Source organism: Salvelinus alpinus, chromosome 22 (genome assembly GCF_045679555.1).
Source record: "Salvelinus alpinus chromosome 22, SLU_Salpinus.1, whole genome shotgun sequence".
Taxonomy (NCBI): Eukaryota; Metazoa; Chordata; class Actinopteri; order Salmoniformes; family Salmonidae; genus Salvelinus; species Salvelinus alpinus.
The window spans coordinates 698,985-720,635 of record NC_092107.1 but is presented as its reverse complement, the minus strand read 5'-3'; the positions used below and the strand labels follow the sequence as shown (position 1 = coordinate 720,635).

Here is a 21,651-nt window from a genome sequence, read left to right as displayed (position 1 = left end):
AGCTGTCAAAGGACACCAGAAACAAAATTGTAGACCTGCACCAGGCTGGGAAGACTGAATCTGCAATAGGTAAGCAGCTTGGTTTGAAGAAATCAACTGTGGGAGCAATTATTAGGAAATGGAAGACATACAAGACCACTGATAATCTCCCTCGATCTGGGGCTCCACGCAAGATCTCACCCCGTGGGGTCAAAATGATCACAAGAACGGTGAGCAAAAATCCCAGAACCACACGGGGGGACCTAGTGAATGACCTGCAGAGAGCTGGGACCAAAGTAACAAAGCCTACCATCAGTAACACACTACGCCGCCAGGGACTCAAATCCTGCAGTGCCAGACGTGTCCCCCTGCTTAAGCAGGTACATGTCCAGGCCCGTCTGAAGTTTGCTAGAGAGCATTTGGATGATCCAGAAGAAGATTGGGAGAATGTCATATGGTCAGATGAAACCAAAATATAACTTTTTGGTAAAAACTCGCCGTGTTTGGAGGACAAAGAATGCTGAGTTGCATCCAAAGAACACCATACCTACTGTGAAGCATGGGGGTGGAAACATCATGCTTTGGGGCTGTTTTTCTGCAAAGGGACCAGGACGACTGATCCGTGTAAAGGAAAGAATGAATGGGGCCATGTATCGTGAGATTTTGAGTGAAAACCTCCTTCCATCAGCAAGGGCATTGAAGATGAAATGTGGCTGGGTCTTTCAGCATGACAATGATCCCAAACACACCGCCCGGGCAACGAAGGAGTGGCTTCGTAAGAAGCATTTCAAGCTCCTGGAGTGGCCTAGCCAGTCTCCAGATCTCAACCCCATAGAAAATCTTTGGAGGGAGTTGAAAGTCCGTGTTGCACAGCAACAGCCCCAAAACATCACTGCTCTAGAGGAGATCTGCATGGAGGAATGGGCCAAAATACCAGCAACAGTGTGTGAAAACCTTGTGAAGACTTACAGAAAACGTTTGACCTCTGTCATTGCCAACAAAGGGTATATAACAAAGTATTGAGATAAACTTTTGTTATTGACCAAATACTTATTTTCCACCATAATATGCAAATAAATTCATTTAAAATCCTACAATGTGATTTTCTGGATTTTTTTCTTCTCATTTTGTCTGTCATAGTTGAAGTGTTTTCATATTTTAAGCATATTATTCAATTTTTTTATATTTAAGTACACTTTAGTATACTTGTAATTTATTTTTGCTTTGGATTTCATTCTCCGGACTTGAAACCCACTGAAAACCTATGGTTTGAATTGAAGAGGGCAGTCTATAAGCACAGACAAAGGATATCAAGGATCTGGAAGGATTCTGTATGGAGAAATGGTCTTAAGATCCCTCCCAATGTGTTCTCCAACGCATAATTTTTTTCAGAAAAAGACTTCACGCTGTTATTCTCGAAGGCGAGGTATTGAAAACAGGGGTGTCAATCATTTTGACCCCTACCTTTTTGAGAGAAAAACATAATTACTTGTTAAACAAAGTATTTTTCTCTGAGCAATTGTATGAGTTTAAAATAATAGAATTTCCCCATTTATTTGAGCATAGCTCAGTATTTTAATTATTTATTTCATACAGTCATTTTTGCTCATCTTTATCAAGGCTGTCAATAATTTCAGACCCCACCGTGTATATACAAATTTAAAACACTCACTGATAAAATGTTTTCTGATTATGTTCCCGCCTCCCAAAAGACTTAACTCTCCACCAATTTTTTTTTAAATACATAATTATTGCTTGCTTTTACTGAAAATGTGTTAATTATGGAATAGCACTGAATAACTAGAATCACTGTTTTGTGACTATGAAATACATTTACCACCATTTGTTCAAGACACCTGCTACCCTAGCAGGGGAAAGTGTTACATAGTGACTCATATTCATCACAGTGTGTATTTAAAGCTGCTTTTTGGATCAAGGTCAGAGAATTACTGGCCAGTTGAAATTCAATTAATTGAATGCAGTTTTGGGAGTTCAATTGTAGTTTCGATAAAGATTTAAATATTTTAACATCTGATGTTGTGAGAGATAAGATTATCTAAATTTAACTTACTCAACATGAGACCCCCACCTATACTTTAGAAAATGTTCTGTGTGAAATAACTATGTGAAATGAACTTTTACTGCATAGTGTGGGAGTGTATTGCCAACCCATGTCCAATGTGGATAGTAGAGCAGCATTTTGAATTGAAACCCCTGTGTCATCAGTATTACTGTGAAACCCAGCGCTTTAATAGTTTTGTATTTTCAGCAGATTCTCTAAAACACAAAACTCATCCCATGTGATTGGTTGTGGCTCAGCATGCTCTATTGTGCCTCGAGGCCGTTTGTTCGCCTGGTTTCCGACACACAAACTTAACTTTCCTGCCATCCTGGGCAATACTGGGCTCCGGAGTGCATTGACAACCCCCCTGTATTATTGGAATTTCTGACTTTTTTTCAAAAAGGATAATAAAGGTAGGTTATTACTTGCCTAAAATTTGACGTCATGTGTGCTTTGACATAATGTAGGTGACTTAAAGTTAATATTTCTTCATAGAAAGGACAGAAGAGAGGACAGAAGAGAGAGGACAGAAGAGAGACAGATCAGTCATGTCAGGGTAAATACAGTGTATCAAAGCCAAAACTAAACCACATTTGAAAATACCTTGCTCTAACAAACTGTCTAAAAGCAGCAGGCCTATGGTAAAACAAGTGCAATATGAATGTGTACCTTGAAAGATTATTCTTTGGAAAATGTAATTGGTTCAGACCCTTTCAACTATTCAAAGCATGCAATGTTGTGTTACTCTATGCTGTATTCACCAGCCATGTCCCAGCCAGTTGTACTGTAGGATAACTGTCTCCTCTGTCAGTGTGCTTGGCAGGATGTACAGCTTCATGGGCGGTGGGTTGTTCTGCGCTGGAGTCGGGAACATACTCCTTATTATCTCCACAGCAACCGATTACTGGATGCAGTATCGTCAATCTAACAACTACATGCATCAGGGCCTGTGGCGCTACTGTATGCCAGGGAAATGCATGACACATACAGATAGCATTGGTAAGAGCAACATGTCTCCTTTGTCATCAAATGTACTGTAAGTTAAATAAAGGCCTTGATGAGGTCACATTCAGTCACTTGTTCCATGCTGTGAATATCTAGTGTAAAATTATTTCCACAATAAAGGAATCAGCTCCTTTTATTTGAGCAGGTTTAGTTGGGAATAAATCACCACATTTCAATATTTGGTGCAATATATTGAATATTGTGTAATAAGTAATTGTTAAGTGATGTCACATTTTAGTAAAGTGTGAAATGTAATTCAGTAGTAGACAGGAATGGTAGTAATGCTTATTGGGTAAGTACCTGTACTGTACTGAGTATCAGCCTTGTCCTCTCTGTGCCCTCTCTGTCACCAGCGTACTGGGATGCCACCCGTGCCTTCATGATCCTCTCCCTGCTAGCCTGCTTCATTGGCATCGTGATCGGCGTCATGGCTTTCATACGCTCCTCCTCCTTCAGTGGGTTTGACAAGACGTTTGCTGCCGGCATCCTCTTCTTCATCTCCTGTAAGTGTTTCCTTCCCACTTCTACTGTAATTTCTCCCTGTCACTCTCTATATCAAGCATAGAAATAGAAGGAATTCATTCCATGCTATCAAGTCCCTGTTGAGGGATGTGATAAAGGGAATAAAGCAGTGTTTGATTGACTACTCTCCACAGGTTTCTTTGTACTGCTGGCGATGGCTGTGTACACTGGGGTGACGGTGAACTACTACGGGAAACGATATGGGAACTGGCGCTTCTCCTGGTCCTACATCATGGGTTGGGTGGCCGTGGTCCTCACTTTCTTCTCAGGTAGGATGATGTGGTTCTGCCTATAGAGCTAAATGCATTACTTTTCTATCTGTGTCCCAAATGGCATACTATTGCCTTTAGTGTTCTACATTTGACCAAGGCCCATAGGGCTCTGGTCAAAAGTAGTGCACTATATAAGCAGTAGGGTGCCATTTGAGATGGCTCAGAATATTTTCTTCTTCTTCACATAAGTAAATAACCCAGTGGACAGTATGTCCATGAACTGAATGGTATTGTCTTCCCATTTTCTTGTACAGGTATCTTCTACATGTGTGCCTACAGGATGCATGAATGCCCGAGAAACTCCAACTCCCGCTGATTTGACACAACAACAAAAAACACAGCTGACACCGGGGTTTACACACCAACAGTAGCTACGTCATTTATTGTTTACCTGACCACTATTGAATAAGCAATAAAAAGGCTAAATCCAATTGTGTTTCTTCTTTCTATTGAGTGTTATTCATCTGTCTGATAAAAATATACACCACAGTTATGATTATGTTCAGTTATAAGTTATAACATTTCTTTAATGCTGCATTGTGTAACTTTTTGGGTGACCAGACAAATTCATAAAAATGTGAGTTATAGATCAGTCATTCTGATTAATAGCAAATCAAAGTGGTAAATATGTTTTTATTTGCACCATTTCTATGCTTCCCTTAAGTTTAATTTTTGCATCTTTTACTTTCAGTTTTGTACACCAGCTTCAAACAGCTGAATATACAATATGTTTCATTATGGAAATATATTTCAGCGGTTTAAATGGTACAGTGATTCTCTCCACACACTACATGTGCTTTTTTTGTCACAACTGAAATTAGGCAAACTATTATAATTTTAGCAACCAGGAAATGGCGAGTGATTTCTGCATAGCACAGCTTTAACATCTATATGATAAACCCTGATGGTCATCAAGACTGCCATAGGTGTCAAAATTAAAGGAGGATCTGGAAGAGTGTGAATTCAAGAGATTCTTTATTTTTTAATAGTTATCTTTAGCCAACAGTGCAGTGCAAAGGCAAAAACATTTTGCAGTCACAGAATTCCACTTGTGAAAAACATGCTCTGTATAGTAACCATTCACTGGTTGAACTGAAAACGTTTAACAATAGGTAGAACAGTGCCCATGAAAAATATTAAATTCATTGGTTGCTTTCAGCATAAAAAGATGAATGACCAAAACAAACAAAAGTAGTCAATGCAGATTGTGAAAATAAATGTTCAGCCCATTTCAAGCTTTAGAATGGTGACCACTATTTAGCCATATCCAATCAGGAGTAAAGGTATACTCTGAATGGTTTAGTAGACTTCCTCCATGGTTGGTCCAGAGGATCCGCAGTGCGTCGACACCGACCTCGGGGACGACCCGGAGGGCGAGGCGCAGGGAGATCCGGATGGAGACGGTGGAACTCTCGCAGCATAGAAGGATCCAACACGTCCTCCACCGGAACCCAACACGTCCTCCACCGGAACTCAGCATCTCTCCTCCGGACCATATCCTTCCCAGTCCACGCGGTACTGAAGGCCCCTCGCCTGACATCTCGAATCCAGTATGGAACGAACAGAGTACGCCGGGGCCCCCTCGATGTCCAGAGGGGGTGGAGAAACCTCCCGCACCTCAGACTCCTGGAGCGGGCCAGCCACCACTTGCCTGAGGAGAGACACATGGAAAGAGGGGTTAATGTGGTAATCGGGGGGAAGCTGTAACCTGTAACAAACCTCGTTCACTCTCCTCAGGACTTTAAATGGCCCCACAAACCGCGGACCCAGCTTCCGACAGGGCAGGCGGAGGGGCAGGTTTCGGGTCGAGAGCCAGACCCGGTCCCCCGGTGCGAACATCGGGGCCTCACTGCGGTGACAGTCTGCGTCAACTTTCTGGCGCAGAACCAGTCATTCACAGAACCAGTCATTCACAGAACCAGTCATCCACAGCAGGCGCCACGGTCTGACTCTGATGCCCCAATACACACTGGAAGGGAGAGAGGCCAGTGGAGGAGTGGCGGAGCGAGTTCTGGGCTATCTCTGCCCAGGGCACGAACGCTGCCCACTCCCCCGGCCGGTCCTGGCAATAAGACCTCAGAAACCTACCCACATCCTGGTTAACTCTCTCCACCTGCCCGTTACTCTCGGGGTGAAAACCTGAGGTACGGCTGACTGAGACCCCCAGATGCTCCAGACCCTCGACGTGAACTGGGGACCCCGATCAGACACTATATCCTCAGGCACCCCGTAGTGCCGGAAGACGTGTTTAAACAGGGCCTCCGCAGTCTGTAGGGCCGTAGGGAGACCGGGCAAAGGAAGGAGACGACAGGACTTAGAAAAATTAAAATCTACTGACAGGTGCGACCACGGCCGTTGTGGAACGGGTAAGGGTTGTAACTTACCTCTGGGCAGGTGCCTAGGAGCCTTACACTGGGCGCACACCGAGCAGGAGGAAACATAAACCCTCACATCCTTAGCCAAAGTGGGCCACCAGTACTTCCCACTAAGACAGCGCACCGTCCGACCGATCCCAGGATGACCAGAGTAGGGTGACGTGTAGATCAGCCGGTCGCAGACAGCAGGCGGAACGTACAGACGCCCAGCTGGACACTGGAGGGGAGCGGGCTCTGCACGTGACGCCCGCACAATGTCCGCGTCCAGCTCCCACACTACCGGCGCCACCAGGCAAGAGGCGGGGAGTATGGGAGTGGGATCCATGGGCCGCTCCTCTGTGTCATACAATGCGTCTGCCTTAACTGATCTGTAAGAAAGAGTAAACACAAAACGGGTGAAAAACATGGCCCACCTTGCCTGGCGATGGTTCAGTCTCCTCGCCGCCTGGATGTACTCCAGATTGCGGTAGTCAGTCCAGATGAGAAAGGGTGTCTAGACCCCTTAAGCCAATGTCTCCACGCCTTCAAGGCCTTGACGACAGCCAACAACTCCCGGTCCCCCACATCATAGTTTCGCTCCGCCGGGCTGAGCTTCTTCGAGAAGAAGGCACAGGGGCGGAGCTTCGGTGGCGTACCCGAGCGCTGAGAGAGCACAGCTCCTATCCCAGCCTCGGACGCGTCCACCTCCACTATGAACGCCAGAGGGATCCAGATGGGCCAACATGGGAGCCGAGGTAAACAGAGCCCTCAGGTAACTAAAAGCCCTGTCCGCCTCAGCTGACCACTGCAAGTGCACCGGGCCCCCCTTCAGTAGTGAGGTAATGGGAGCCGCTACCTGACCAAAACCCCGGATAAACCTCCAGTAGTAGTTGGCAAACCCTAAGAATCGCTGCACCTCCTTTACCGTGGTGGGAGTCGGCCAATTACGCACGGCTGAAATGCGGTCACTCTCCATCTCCACCCCTGAGGTGGAAATGCGATACCCTAGGAAGGAGACAGACTGTTGAAAGAACAAGCACTTCTCAGCCTTGACGTACAGGTCATGCTCCAATAGGTATATCAAAATGTCATCAATATACACCACCACACCCTGCCCGTGCAGGTCCCTGAAAATCGCATCTACAAAGGCTTGGAAGACTGATGGCGCATTCATCAACCCGTACGGCATGACAAGGTACTCATAGTGCCCTGAGGTGGTACTAAAAGCCGTCTTCCAATCGTCTCCCTCTCGGATACGCACCAGGTTGTAAGCGCTCCTGAGATCTAGTTTAGTGAAGAAAAGCGCCCCCCGTGCATTGACTCTATCGCTGTGCCTATGAGTGGTAGCGGGTAACTATACCTCACTCCCTCCTTCTTCACAAAAAAGAAACTCGAGGAGGCTGGTGAAGTGGAGGACCGAATGTACCCCTGACGCAGGGGTATGTTTCCATAGCCTCCGTCTCCGCCTGTGAGAGGGGATACACATGACTCCTGGGAAGTGCAGCGTCTACCAGGAGATCTATCGCACAATCGCCCCGTCGATGAGGTGGTAATTGTGTCGCCTTCTTTTTGGAGAAGGCGAGAGCCAAATCGGCATATTCCGGGGGAATGCTCACGGTGGAGACCTGGTCTGGACTCTCCACCGTAGTAGCACCAACGGAAACCCCTAAACACCTACCTGAGCACTCTCGCGACCACCCCGTGAGAGCCCTCTGTGGCCAAGAAACAGTGGGGGTATGACAAGCTAACCAGGGTAGGCCCAGCACCACGGGAAACGCAGGAGAGTCAATAAGGAAAATACGAATTTTCTCCGTGTGACCCCCCTGCGTCACCATGCCCAAAGGAGCAGTGACCTCCCTAATCAACCCTGACCCTAATAGTCGACTAGCTAAGGCGTGAACGGGGAAAGGCACATCCACGGGAACAATGGGGATCCCTAAACTATGGGCTAACGCTCTATTCATGAAATTCCCAGCCGCGCCTGAATCGACGAGCGCCTTATGCTGGGAAAACTCAGGAAAAGTGACAAACACAAACAGTTGTGCAACAGAGGGCTCTGGGTGAGAATGGTGCCGGCTCACCTGGGGTGACGCCAGAGTGCCCTGCCTGCTGCCTCGCTTCTTAGAGGAACCAACCCGGCACCGACCAGCAGTGTGACTTCTGCGGCCACAGATGGTACACGAGCGGGAACCCCCTCCGGTCTCCCTGCGTTCTGCCCCTCCCAGCTCCATGGGTATCGGAGAGGGGGTGCGAGAGGATGGAACCACCAGACCCTGATCTGAACGTCCGCGAGTAGCCAGCAGATTCTCCAGCCTGATGGACAGGTCCACCAGCTGGTCCAATGTGAGGGTGGTGACTCTGCAGGCCAGCTCCCGATGGACATCCTCGCACAGACTGCAGCGGTAATGGTCGATCAGGGCCCTGTTGTTCCATCCCGCACCGGCAGCCAGGGTCCTAAACTCCAGTGCGAACTCCTGGGCGTTCCTCGTCTCCTGCCTCAGATGTTAGAGGCGTTCACACGCCGCTCTACCCTCGGGCGGGTGGTCGAAGACTGCCCGGAAACGGCAGGTGAACTCCTCAAACTGGTCCAACGCCACATCTCCCTCTCTCCACATGGTGTTGGCCCACTCCAGGGCTTTCCCGGTGAGGCATGAGACGAGGGCGGACACCCTGTCACGGCCAGATGGAGCCGGGTGGACGGCGGCCAGTGGCCAGGTATAGCTCCAGTTGAAGTAGGAACCCCCTGCAGCCCGCAGCCTCTCCGTTGTACTCCTGGGGCAGGGAGAGACGAATCCCATTGGACCCAGGTGGAAAAGGGGCGGTCAGGGGAAACCCCGGTTGTGCTGGTGGAGGCGCTGGAAGAACTCCCTGTCTCTCCCAGTGGTCCATTTTCTGGACAACGCGGTCCATGGCGATACCAAGATGGTGAAGTATTGCTGCAAGCTCCTGGACGCTCTCCTCCACCTCTATGGCCGGGGTACCTTGTCCTGCTGACTAAATGGGTCGGTGATTCTGTAATGGGTGCGTGCTGGTGGCAGGGAAGTCAGGCGCAGGAGAGTGAACTTGGTATAAACGGAGCAGTTTAATAAATGCTAAAAAACTCCAAAAAACAATATATACAACATTTGTATAAAAGGATTCAAAACCCGTCACACACCAGAACATGACTTGCACAAAACATACAACAAACAATCACTGACAAAGACATGAGGGGAAACAGAGGGTTAAATACACAACATGTAATTGATGGGATTGAAACCAGGTGTGATGGAAGACAAGACAAAACCAATGGAAAATGAAAAATGGATCAGCGATGGCTAGAAGGTCGGTGACGTCGAACACCGCCCGAACAAGGAGAGGGACCAACTTCGGCGGAAGCCGTGACATTCTCTCTACTATTATTCTGACATTTCACATTCTTAAAATCAAGTGGTGATCCTAACTGACCTAAAACAGGGAATTTTTACTAGGATTAAATGTCAGGAATTGTGAAAAACTGAGTTTAAATGTATTTGGCTAAGGTGTATGTAAACTTTTCACTTCAACTGTATACCTATATATACCTAATCAATTTCACAGTATTATTCCAACCTCATAGTGTAGACATATATATGTCTACACTATGAGGTTGGAATAATACTGTGAAATTGATTAGGTGGGATGGAGTTTTTGACTGCTTAGCGACATCACCAGGGGGTAAATTAGTTGATAGACCAATATGAAAGACAGTTCCAAAATTGTCTGCGAATAACAGTTTGTTTTCAGTTTTCCCCTCCCCACTCAGACCACTCCTAGAGTCCTAGCTTAGTTCTTGCTTGAGAAATGGCTCTTTGCTAAGAATCTATTTTTGTTTATTTTTGTCCTTTTAAATTGAAAACTATCTCAGTAAGGTACTAAATTGTAACCCAGAAATGATTTGATATTGAGATGAAAACAGATTTTTTTGTGACGCTTGCATTCAACTAATTGCCTCTCCCCTACCTTTTGGAGAGCAATTGTATGAGTTTAAAAGAATAGAATTTCCCCATTTATTTGAGCATGGCTCATTATTTGAATTATTTATTTTATACAGTCATTTTTGCTCAACTTTATCAAGGTTTTATCAACTTTATCAAACTTTATCAAAGAATTTCAGACCCTACCGTGTAAAATGTTTTGATAAAATGTTTTCTGATTATGTTCCCGCCTCCCAAAAGACTTAACTCTCCACCAAAAATGTTTGAATACATAATCATTGATTGCTTTTACTCAAAATGTGTTACTTAAGGAATAACACTGAATAACTAGAATAACTGTTTTGCGATTATAAAATAAATGTACCATCATTTGTTCTAGACACCTGCTACCCTAGCAGAGGAGTGTTACATAGTGACTCATATTCATCACAGTGTGTGTTTGAAGCTGCTTTTTGGATCAAGGTCAGAGAATTACTGGCCAGTTTAAATTAAATTAATTGTAAGCAGTTTTGGGAGTTCAAATGTAGTTTCGATAAAGATTTGAATACTTTAACATCTGATGTTGTGAGAGATAAGTTTATCTAAATTTAACTTACCCAACATGAGATCCCCAACTATACTTTTTAAAAATGTCTGTGTGAAATAACTATGTGAAATGTACTTTAACTGCATAGTGTTGGAGCCTATTGCCAACCCATGTCCAATGTGGATAGTAGTGCAGCATTTTGAATTATACCCCTGTGTTATCAGTATTACTGTGACTTACCCAGCACTTCAATAGTTTTGTATTTTCAGCAGATTCCCTAAAACACAAAACTCATTCCCTGTGATTGGTTGTGGCTCAGCATGCTCTAGTGTGCCTCGAGGCCGTTTGTTCGCCTGGTTTCCAACGCACAAACTTAACTTTCCTGCCATCCTGGGCAATGTCAGGCTCCGGAGTGCTTTGACAACCCCCCTGTAATATTGGAATTTCTGACTTTTTTCCAAAAAGGATAATAAAGGTAGGTTATTACTTACCTAAAATGTTATGTCATGTGTGCTTTGACATAATCTAGGTGACTTAAAGTTAATATTTCTTCATAGAAAGGACAGAAGATAGGACAGAAGAGAAACAGATCAGTCATGTCAGGTTAAATGCAGTGTATCAAAGCTAAAACGATGTAATGGCCATTTGAAAATACCTTGCTCTAACAAACTGTCTAAAAGCAGCAGGCCTATGGTAAAACAAGTGGAATATGAATGTGTACCCTGAAAGATTATTCTTTGGAAAATGTAATTGGTTCAGACCCTTTCAACTATTCAAAGCATGCAATGTTGTGTTACTCTATGCTGTATTCACCAGCCATGAGATGGTAGTGTATAGAGAGGCTTCAGTGTCCCAGCCAGTTGTGCTGTAGGCTAACTGTCTCCACCTCCTGTGCTTGGCAGGATGTACAGCTTCATGGGCGGAGGGTTGTACTGCGCTGGAGTCGGCTCAGCTCATTTTATTTGAGCAGGTTTAGTTGGGAATAAATCACCACATTTCAATATTTGGTGCAATATATTGAATATTGTGTAACAAGTAAATGTTAAGTGATGTCACATTTGAGTAAAGTGTGAAATGTAATTCAGTAGTAGACAGGAATGGTAGTAATGCTTATTGGGTAAGTACCTATACTGTACTGAGTATCACCCTTGTCCTCTCTGTGCCCTCTCTGTCACCAGTGTACTGGGATGCCACCCGTGCCTTCACGATCCTCTCCCTGCTGGCCTGCTTCATTGGCATCGTGATCGGTGTCATGGCTTTCATACGCTCCTCCTCCTTCAGTGGGTTTGACAAGACGTTTGCTGCCGGCATCCTCTTCTTCATCTAACCACTAGGCAGGTAGCCAAGTGGTTAGAGTGTTGGATTAGTGACCGAAAGGTTGCAAGATCGAATCCCTTAACTGACAAGGTAAAAATCTGTCGTTCTGCCCGAGCAAGGCAGTTAACCCACTCTTCCTAGGCCGAATTAGAATTTGTTCTTAACTGATTTGAATATGTATGTTGGCAGCAGCCTCTATGTTAGTGATGGTTGTTTAACAGTCTGATGGCCTTGAGATAGAAGCTATTTTTCAGTCTCTCGGTCCCAGCTTTGATGCACCTGTACTGACCTCGCCTTCTGGATGATAGCGGGGTGAACAGGCAGTGGCTCGGGTGGTTGTTGTCCTTGATCTTTTTGGCCTTCCTGTGACATCGGGTGATATAGGTGTCCTGTAGGGTGCCATTTGAGATGGCTCTGTCCAACATGATTCATTTGAATTATTTTTTCTTCTTCACATAAGTAAATAATCCAGTGGACAGTATATCCATGAACTGAATTGTAATCTCTTCCAATTTTCTTTTACATGTGTGCCTATAGGATGCATGAATGCCCGAGAAATGCCAACTGCCGCTAATTTTATATAAAAAAAATTAAAAAACACAGCTGAGACCGGGGTTTACGTACCTACGTAATTTCCTGTTTACCTTACCTCTACTGAATAAGCGTTAATTAAATTGTCTGTGTCTTCTTTCTATTGAGTGGTATTCATCTGTCTGATAAGAATATACACCACAGTCATGATTATGTTCAGTTATAAGTTAGATCATTTCTTTAATGCTGCATTGTGTAACTTTTTGGGTGACCCGACAAATTCATAAAAATGTGAGTTATAGATCAGTCACTCAGTAAAAGCAAATCTAAGTGGTAAATGTTCTATTTGCACCCTTTCTATGCTTCCCATTCTGAAGTTTAATTTTGGCATCTTTTACATTTCAGTTTTGTACACCAGCTTTAAACAGCTGAATATACAATATTTTTGGTTATGTAAATATATTTCAGCTGTTTAGATGGTACAATGATTCTCTCTATACACTATGTGCTTTTTTTTGTAACAACTGAAATAAGGCAAACTATAATAATTTTAGCAACCAGGAAATGGCAAGTGATTTCTGCATAGCACAGCTTTAACATCTATATGATAAACCCTGATGGTCATCAAGACTGTCATAGGTGTCAAAATTAAAAGGAGGATCTGGAAGAGTGTGATTTCAAGATATTCTTTATTTTTTTATAGTTTTTTTTGGCCAACAGTGCAGTGCAAAGGCAAAAACATTTTGCAGTCACAGAATTCCACTTGTGAAAAACATGCTCTGTATACAGTAGTAACCATTCACTGGTTGAACTGAAAATGTTTAACAATAGGTAGAACAGTGCCCATGAAAAATATTAAATCCATTGGTTGCTTTCAGCATAAAAAGATTAATGACCAAAACAAACAAAAGTAGTCAATGCAGATTGTGAAAATAAAGGTTCAGCACATTCCAAGCTATAGAATGTGGACCATTATTTAGCCATATCCAATCAGGAGTAAAAGTATACTCAATGGTTTAGTCAACTTCCTCAATGGTTGGTCCAGAGGATCCGCCTCCTCCGGGTGTGGAACCACCAGCCCCTGGCATCCCTCCTGGCATCCCCCCGGGCATGCCCCCTGCACCCTGGTACAGCTTGGTGATGATTGGGTTACACACCTTCTCCAGCTCCTTCTGGTGGTGCTCAAACTCCTCCTTTTCTGCAGACTACAAGGAGAGAGAAAGAGAAAGATAGACATTAGTGCTCCAACCTCCTTGTTGAACCACCAGACATTTGTATAATCAAATTACAATGAGGGACTCAGAGCGCAATACTTGATTTTAAATATGAATGTTAACCCACTCCATTCTGGTTGAAAGACCCAGAGCCAGCACTGTACCTGGTTCTTATCCAGCCAGCTGATGACCTCGTTGCACTTGTCCATGATCTTCTGTTTGTCCTCGTCGCTGAGCTTGCCCTTGAGCTTCTCGTCCTCCACGGTGGACTTCATGTTAAAGGCGTATGACTCCAGGCCGTTTTTGGACGCCACCTTGTCCCTCTGGACGTCGTCCGCAGATTTGTACTGCTCAGCCTCCTGGACCATGCGCTCTATGTCCTCCTTACTCAGACGACCTATGGAGAGAGGGACAGACATTGAGATGGAGGCTTTGTTAAAGCATTGTTGGAGAGAACATCCCTATTTAAAATGGTGTGCATACCTTACAATGGCATAGTGTTTAAAGCTACATTCTGGGATTTGGATGTTCAAGAATTAAAGAGTAAAATATCAACAATTGAATTGCCATGAACGGATACCCAGATCCCAGACTATAGATTTACAAGGCAGACTATAGATTTACAAGGCAATCTGTGATTGGTTCATCCATGTTTGGACTTTTGAATATACATCTACACACACCTAGTCATTCAAAGGTTTTTCTTTATTTGGACTATTTTCTACATTGTAAAGTAATAGTGAAGACATCAAACTATGAAATAACACATATGGAATCATGTAGTAACCAAAAATGTTAAACAAATATATATTTTATATTTGAGATTCTTCAAAGTAGCTTCATATTCTAGTCCAACAGTAGTACCCCGTCGGAACCAAAAATAATATTCAGATATTACACGTTTCTAATTTTGTCAGAAAGTCATTTTCATTTAAGTTGAAGTGTACTGTTAGCGAGCTAGCTAATGTTAGCTGGCTCTCTAGCGAACTTTACGTGCATGATCTTTGTAGAAATATTATTCATACCGCAGAGCAATTTGCTTGCTAGTTATAGACTAATGTTAGCTAGCTAACATTGAACCTGGTTTTTGTTGCCTGCAGATCCATGCAGGGTAGTAACGTCATGAGCTGGGATTATGGATCATTGTTTAGCTAGCTACATGTCTTAAAAGTTAATGATGTCACTGCGACAACTGTTGATAGACGTTGTTGGTAAATTCAGAGCGCAGAATAACTGACAAATTTACAAACGCTCAACAGCCATTGAATATGGCCCATGTCAGTAAACGTTGGGGAAAAAGCGCAATTAAATTGTTGCCAGCAGCACAGTTGCAGTCACTTACGATCTGGATAACATAAAACAGCCTAACCAGCTCTGCTAGGACAAGTAAAATGGTCAGAGTGAGCTGTTCTCTCATTTGTGTCTGGAAGTCGCTAGCAAGCTAGCCAATGTTAGCCAGTTAGCTAGGGTGCTTGACTGCTGTTAGGACAGAATGCTTGGATCTACCCTACTCCTCGGCCTCACATGCAAATTCTTAAAGAGATGGGTGGGGCTAAAGCTTAAGAGGGTGTGAACGATGCTGAATAGGTGTAGACAAAGAGGGGCTCTCCAGTAGATGCACCAAAACATTCCAAGGTCATTTTCTCTCTAAGTTTATCAAACTTTCAAAGCAGAATTACTTTCCCATTGTTCCTCAACTGTAGCGTATGATATACCATTATCCAGCTCAGTCTCCACTTTGATCCAAAGTAAAAAATGATTGAACATTTTGCTACATAAGACCGGATCGAGTCGGTCGGTCACATATAAGCTAGTTTAATTAACTCCGTTGTTTGTAAACAATATAATTGTAAACAAACACTGTTCAGCCTCAAAACATGGTTAAAACTAGAATTTTGATATCATGGATGATCAGTCCTTGCATCTATAGCTAGGTCTATAAATTTGAGAGTGGGTACATTTCTCCAGCCCCATCCCTCAACTTTTCCCCCAAAACAGTGGCGGGTGGGTGCTATTTTATTGTTTGAAAATCAGATTTGTCCTTTAACTGTAACTACTACTAAGTCTACCTTTGTCATTGGTGATGGTGATCTTATTCTCCTTGCCAGTGCTCTTGTCAGAGGCGGACACGTTCATGATGCCGTTGGCGTCGATGTCAAAGGTGACCTCTATCTGAGGCACACCCCGGGGGGCTGGTGGGATCCCACACAGCTCAAACTTCCCCAGTAGGTTGTTGTCTTTGGTCATCGCTCTTTCCCCCTCATACACCTGACAGGACACAAACACACACTCAGGTCAACACTCATGTGGATACATTCAAATTCTCATCTCGAGTTTAAATGTAAACACTAACAAATAAATGAGTGTGTGGGTCAATATTGACTCCGATCCAAATTCAACTTAAATATCAACTGGAGTATATGCTAACATTTTGACACTGATGGACACAATCCATTGAGGTACCTAGGAATGAGTCATAGTACATTCCGCTCACCTGAATGAGCACCCCAGGCTGGTTGTCTGAGTATGTGGTGAAGGTTTGCGTCTGCTTGGTGGGGATGGTGGTGTTCCTCTTGATGAGCACAGTCATGACCCCTCCGGCCGTCTCAATGCCCAGGGACAGAGGTGTGACGTCCAGCAGCAGCAGGTCCTGCACGTTCTCAGACTTGTCTCCGGACAAGATGGCCGCCTGGACAGCTGTCAACAGACACAGGGTCATCACTCATTCTTAAACAAACCATCAAAGAATTTACAATGTCCTTTCCATATTAGTCTCCACCCGGCACAGCCAGAAAAGGACTGGCCCACCCCTCATAGACTGGTTCCTCTCTAGGTTTCTTCCTAGGTTTTGCCCTTTCTAGGGAGTTTTTCCTAACCACCGTGCTTCTACACCTGCATTGCATGCTGTTTGGGGTTTTAGGCTGGGTTTCTGTACAGCACTTTGAGATATCAGCTGATGTAAGAAGGGCTATATAAATACATTTGATTTGATTAGGGCTTCTCTGGATGAAGATTAGAAATGGTAGAACAGAAAAAGTAGGTTGTGACAAGAAGGTTTACTGGGCAAAGCTTTAGATAAAAGAGGGAGCTCGAAAAATAAAGAGCCTCACCTGCACCATAGGCGACAGCCTCGTCAGGGTTGATGCTCTTGTTGAGCTCCTTCCCGTTGAATAAGTCCTGCAGCAACTTCTGGATCTTGGGGATGCGCGTGGAGCCTCCCACCAGGACAATGTCGTGGACCTGGGCTTTGTCCATCTTGGCGTCCCTAAGAGACTTCTCAACAGGGTCCAGGGTGCCTCTGAACAGGTCAGCGTTCAGCTCCTCAAAGCGAGCCCTGGTGATGGAGGTGTAGAAGTCGACACCCTCATACAGAGAGTCGATCTCGATGCTGGCCTGGGTGCTGGAGGAGAGGGTGCGCTTGGCACGCTCACAGGCAGTGCGCAGACGACGCACGGCCCTCTTGTTGTCGCTGATGTCCTTCTTGTATTTGCGCTTGAATTCTGAGATGAAGTGGTTGACCATGCGGTTGTCGAAGTCCTCTCCTCCAAGATGGGTGTCTCCGGCAGTGGACTTCACCTCAAAGATCCCGTCTTCGATGGTCAGGATGGACACATCAAACGTACCACCGCCCAGGTCAAAGATTAGGACGTTTCTCTCCATTCCCACCTAAAAACATTTTTTTGGTGAGTTAAATTATTTTTAGGGTGAAATTTGTCTCTCAAAACACATGGTCAATGGGCCTCAGGTACGCATTACAGTTCTGGGTTCTAAGTACTGTTGTTAGTGTTGATAAATATACATAAATTAACCTTCTTGTCCAGGCCATAGGCGATAGCAGCAGCGGTTGGCTCATTGATGATGCGGAGTACGTTGAGACCTGAGATAGTCCCTGCGTCTTTGGTTGCCTGGCGCTGAGAGTCGTTGAAGTAAGCTGGCACAGTGACCACTGCATTGGTTATAGTCTGCAGGAGGAAATATTTACAACTAAGTGAACAGACAAGACAGTCTTCATTTTTGAAAGTCACCTCTAGTGTGAGAAAAATGCATTTATATTTTGTTAAACCATTCAGTAATACCCAAAAGACCATAACATGCGTTGCTATGAAGACAGAGTGATAGGACTGTTGTGATGCTCACCTTGCCCAGGTAGGCCTCTGCAATCTCCTTCATCTTGACCAGCACCATGGAGGAGATCTCCTCTGGGTAGAAGGCCTTGGTCTCTCCCTTGTACTCCACTTGGACCTTGGGCCGTGTCGAGTCGTTGATCACTGTAAACGGCCAGTGTTTCATGTCTGCCTGGACAACACTGTCGTCAAACTTCCGCCCAATCAGCCGCTTCGCATCTGGATAAAGATAAGGGGGTAAACAGGAGTTAATGCCACACGTACATCTTACATACCGTACATGGTATTCGATCAATTTCTCCAAGTGAATTTCTTACCAAACACTGTGTTTGTGGGGTTCATGGCCACTTGGTTCTTGGCGGCGTCCCCAATTAGCCTTTCTGTGTCTGTGAAGGCGACGTAGCTGGGTGTGGTCCTATTGCCCTGGTCGTTGGCAATGATCTCCACTTTGCCATGCTGGAACACACCCACACATGAGTAGGTGGTGCCCAGGTCAATGCCAACTGCTGGTCCTTTTGACATGGCGTCTGAAAATGAAGAGTGATATCATTAAAACAAACTGTGTGGTGGCAAAGTAGAGATTTTTTAAGAGATCTAGGTATGAACTCATTGACCCAGGTAAGTGATCCTGGGGGTAGACTCTAGGGGACAACTCTGTACAACTGGTCAAGTTGGGTCTATTTTGGTATAGGCCTGTGACACATGATGCTATTTTCAGAAAAGTTCATACAATAGTAGCCTATTGTGTCATTGAAAGACCCCGGGACCACCTGTTCAAAAAGGAGTATCGCATTATTGGATACTCACACTGCTCTCAAGGCAGCTCTGCTGGTTTTTACTAGCGGAAGTGACTTTTCATAGCAGGTTTATGAGAACTTAAGCAGCAGGTTAGGATAATTAATGTGGCATGTTAGGAGAATTAATCTGTAATGTTAGGATAATTAGATTAAGGTTAGGAAAAGGGTTAGAAATTGCTAAAATTGTCCCAACCCCACAAATCTAGATACAAACAGGTCTGCCCTGAGAACAGTCTTGGTTTCCACTAATGCGATTCTGCATTCAAAAAAAGACTCATCCCTGTCTTGACCTTCAGTGTAACAGCTGTCTTTCAACCAGACATTCTTCAAAGCATTTCGTCTCGATACAGACAGTTATTTTAGTAGCAGGTTAGAAGAGCCTGCTACGACAAAGTAACTTCGGTATCGAAGCAGCGTGAAGAGTGTTTCTCTAGTTACAGGTTGGGAGTAGGCAGGGGGGTAAAGAAGACGTGCTTTATTACAGCATTTTACATTTTAGTCATTAACAGACACTCTTATCCAGAGCGATTGACAGTTAGTGCATTCACAGGCATAGAAAGTACATTTTTCCTCAAAGTAGCTATCGGCAGTCAGAGTTAGAAAGAGGGGGGGTTAAGTACTGTTTACGTTTTTTTTTTATGTCCGCCTGTTTTAACTGAATAGCTAAAGTAATTCCATGCTTAACACTTTAACCAAATGAACATGATAGAACAAATCCTGGAAGCGATTCCTCACTATCACCTACTAAAATACAAAACAAACATTTTGCCGGGAGTTGTGTCACTGAGGGCACGCCCCTGCCCTGCGGCGGGTGTGTTGGGAAATTGCTAGAACATTCCGTTCAGCTTCATCACCATCCAACTCACGTAGGCTAGACTTGATAGGCTTGCCATTAAAATAAGTTTCACACCCAATTATTTAAACTCGAACATATGTTACATCGAAAAAGTAAACCAATTGTTCAACTGAATAGGTTAATGTTGGAAGGCAAGCCTTCTTCACAGTTAGCCTAACAAGAGAGCGTCCCTTTAAACTGCAAGCAAACTGAAACTGCCATATCCGATGACGCAAACGTTGAAACTATTTTTGCATTCAAAAATAATGTAGCCATTTTCAATTAGAATCTGGGTTTACAGGAGACGTTGAATATGAAACCCAACCGTAGGTAACGTTTCCTGTGAATCCATATTATGCCTAATATAGCCACTTATTGCTTGCTGTTTCAGTATTGCTTCAAGTTTGTTAGCCTGACTTACTGTTTTTCCATCTCCAACAATTGTAATGCTGATATTCAACCTCCATTTCAAAATGCTTACCTTATTAAAGATTAGAAATCAGCCAGAAAATGTAGCTTCACCCTGAATAGTACAGAAGGTTTCCGCCTCTACAATATTCTCGGAGAAAGTAGGCGGGCTGGTGATTTCTGAGGAATATAAAGATTTCCGCAGAACAGTCTAGAACTGAGCGATGTAGCCAATCAAGTCAAGCTTCTTGTGTGCCACAGGGAGGGGCAGTTAATTGAATGCAAGTGTCACAAAAAAAAGTGATGGTGATGTCCTAGGCAGGCCAAAACTCCACCTAAACAATTTCACAGTATTATTCCAACCTAATTTCTTTCTTTTTTTAACCTTTATTTAACTAGGCAAGTCAGTTAAAAACGAATTATTATTTACAATGATGGCCTACTAAAGCATCAGCTACTCTTCCTGGGGTCCAGCAAAATTAAAGCAGTTATAAACAACTGAAAACATTACATTTCACAACAGATTTCACAACACATTAAGGGTGCGTTCATAAATTCACTCTGGCTGTCTACTCCGTTTTCAGAGCACTCTTGTCTGAGAGTGCTAGTGTTCAGAATAACTGATTAATTTATGAACGCTCAACACCTGTTGAATATGGCCGGTGTCAGTAAACATCGGCAAAAAACGCGTAATTAAATTGTTGCGAGCAGCACAGTTACAGTCACCAACGCTCTGGGGGGAAAAAATGGAAACAGCCAAACCAGCTTTGCTAGGGCAAGTAAAATGGTCAGAGTGAGGTGTTCTCTCATTTGTGTCTGGAAGTACTGTAGCTAGCAAGCTAGCCAACGTTAGCCAGTTAGCTTGGGTTCTTGACTGCCGTTGTGAGGTCAGAACTCTCGGATCAAACCTACTCCTCCGCCAGAGCATCCAGTATGCGGTCTGAACGCTCGGATAGAAACGCTCGGAGTACACTCTGGCACTCCAGAGTGAATTTACGAACATATGCCCTCCGGCCACTACTCTATTATTACATATCTACAACACAAAATCCATGTGTACATGTGTGTATAGTGCGTATGTTATCATGTGTGTGTCTCTTCACACTCCCCACTGTTCCATAATATGTATTTGTATCTCTTTTTTAAATCAGAGTTTACTGCTTGCATGAGTTACTTGATGTGACATAGTTGAATGTAGTCATGGCTCAAGGTAGTTCTGTGAGCCTCCCATAGTCTGTTCTGGACTTGGGGACTGTGAAAAGACCTCCTTTGGCATGTCTTGTGGTATGGATGGGTGTCTAAGCTGTGTGCTAGTAGTTTAAACAGATGCATTCAACATGTCAATCTCTCCACTTACTTTGAGCCAGGAGAGATCGACATGCATATTATTGTTAGCTCTTCTTGTACATTTAAAGGCCAGCCGGGCTGCCCTGTTCTGGGCCAATTGTCCCAAAAGTCCCCTTTTGTGACAAAACTTGGGCCTGTAGGACCTGCCTTGTTGATAGAGATGTTAAGAAAGCAGAGCAGCGCTTTATTATGGACAGACCTCTCCCCATTTTTCGACAACTGTTGTATATTTTTAGACCATAATAGTTTACAATCCAGGGTTACTTCAAGCAGTTTAGTCTCCTCAACTTGCTCAATTTCCACATTATCCATTACAAGATTTAGTTGAGGTTTAGGGAATGATTTTTCCCAAATACAATGCTTTTCGTTTTTGAAATATTTAGGACTAACCTATTTATTTGA

General features: G+C 44.1%; 2 protein-coding genes across 3 annotated transcripts; one reads left to right on the top strand and one right to left on the bottom strand.

Annotated features, from left to right (window-relative positions):
- The first annotated feature begins 2,266 nt into the window (after positions 1–2,266).
- Positions 2,267–4,271, top strand: LOC139549771 (lens fiber membrane intrinsic protein-like). 2 transcript variants are annotated; one of them, XM_071360535.1, is made up of 6 exons: positions 2,267–2,454; positions 2,537–2,597; positions 2,853–3,040; positions 3,400–3,549; positions 3,703–3,837; positions 4,095–4,271. In XM_071360535.1, the coding sequence occupies exons 2-6, from the start codon at positions 2,590–2,592 to the stop codon at positions 4,154–4,156; spliced, it is 543 nt and encodes a 180-aa protein (XP_071216636.1). In that variant the 5' UTR covers positions 2,267–2,454; positions 2,537–2,589; the 3' UTR covers positions 4,157–4,271. The 2 variants fall into 2 exon arrangements, with proteins under 2 accessions (XP_071216636.1, XP_071216637.1); XM_071360536.1 differs by lacking the exon at positions 2,537–2,597.
- Positions 4,272–13,196: 8,925 nt separating this feature from the next.
- On the bottom strand, positions 13,197–20,116 carry LOC139548732 (heat shock cognate 70 kDa protein-like). Its single transcript, XM_071358502.1, has 9 exons — positions 19,976–20,116; positions 18,180–18,389; positions 17,876–18,081; positions 17,548–17,700; positions 16,849–17,404; positions 16,233–16,435; positions 15,808–16,006; positions 13,903–14,135; positions 13,197–13,729 (listed from the first exon to the last, which is right to left on the bottom strand). Exons 2-9 carry the CDS (start codon positions 18,382–18,384, stop codon positions 13,541–13,543), a joined length of 1,944 nt encoding a protein of 647 aa, XP_071214603.1. The 5' UTR covers positions 18,385–18,389; positions 19,976–20,116; the 3' UTR covers positions 13,197–13,540.
- Between the last annotated feature and the right edge of the window lie 1,535 nt (positions 20,117–21,651).

Excerpts from the sequence above, each read along its gene's own strand:
- LOC139549771 (XM_071360535.1), top strand. Across the intron at positions 3,550-3,702 it reads CATCCTCTTCTTCATCTCCT|GTTTCTTTGTACTGCTGGCG; the intron begins GTAAGTGTTTCC and ends TACTCTCCACAG. Across the intron at positions 3,838-4,094 it reads GGTCCTCACTTTCTTCTCAG|GTATCTTCTACATGTGTGCC; the intron begins GTAGGATGATGT and ends TTTCTTGTACAG.
- LOC139548732 (XM_071358502.1), bottom strand. The coding sequence starts at position 18,384 with ATGTCAAAAGGACCAGCAGTTGGCATTGACCTGGGCACCACCTACTCA. Across the intron at positions 17,405-17,547 it reads CCTATGGCCTGGACAAGAAG|GTGGGAATGGAGAGAAACGT; the intron begins GTTAATTTATGT and ends AAATGTTTTTAG. Across the intron at positions 13,730-13,902 it reads GCTGGCTGGATAAGAACCAG|TCTGCAGAAAAGGAGGAGTT; the intron begins GTACAGTGCTGG and ends CTCTCCTTGTAG.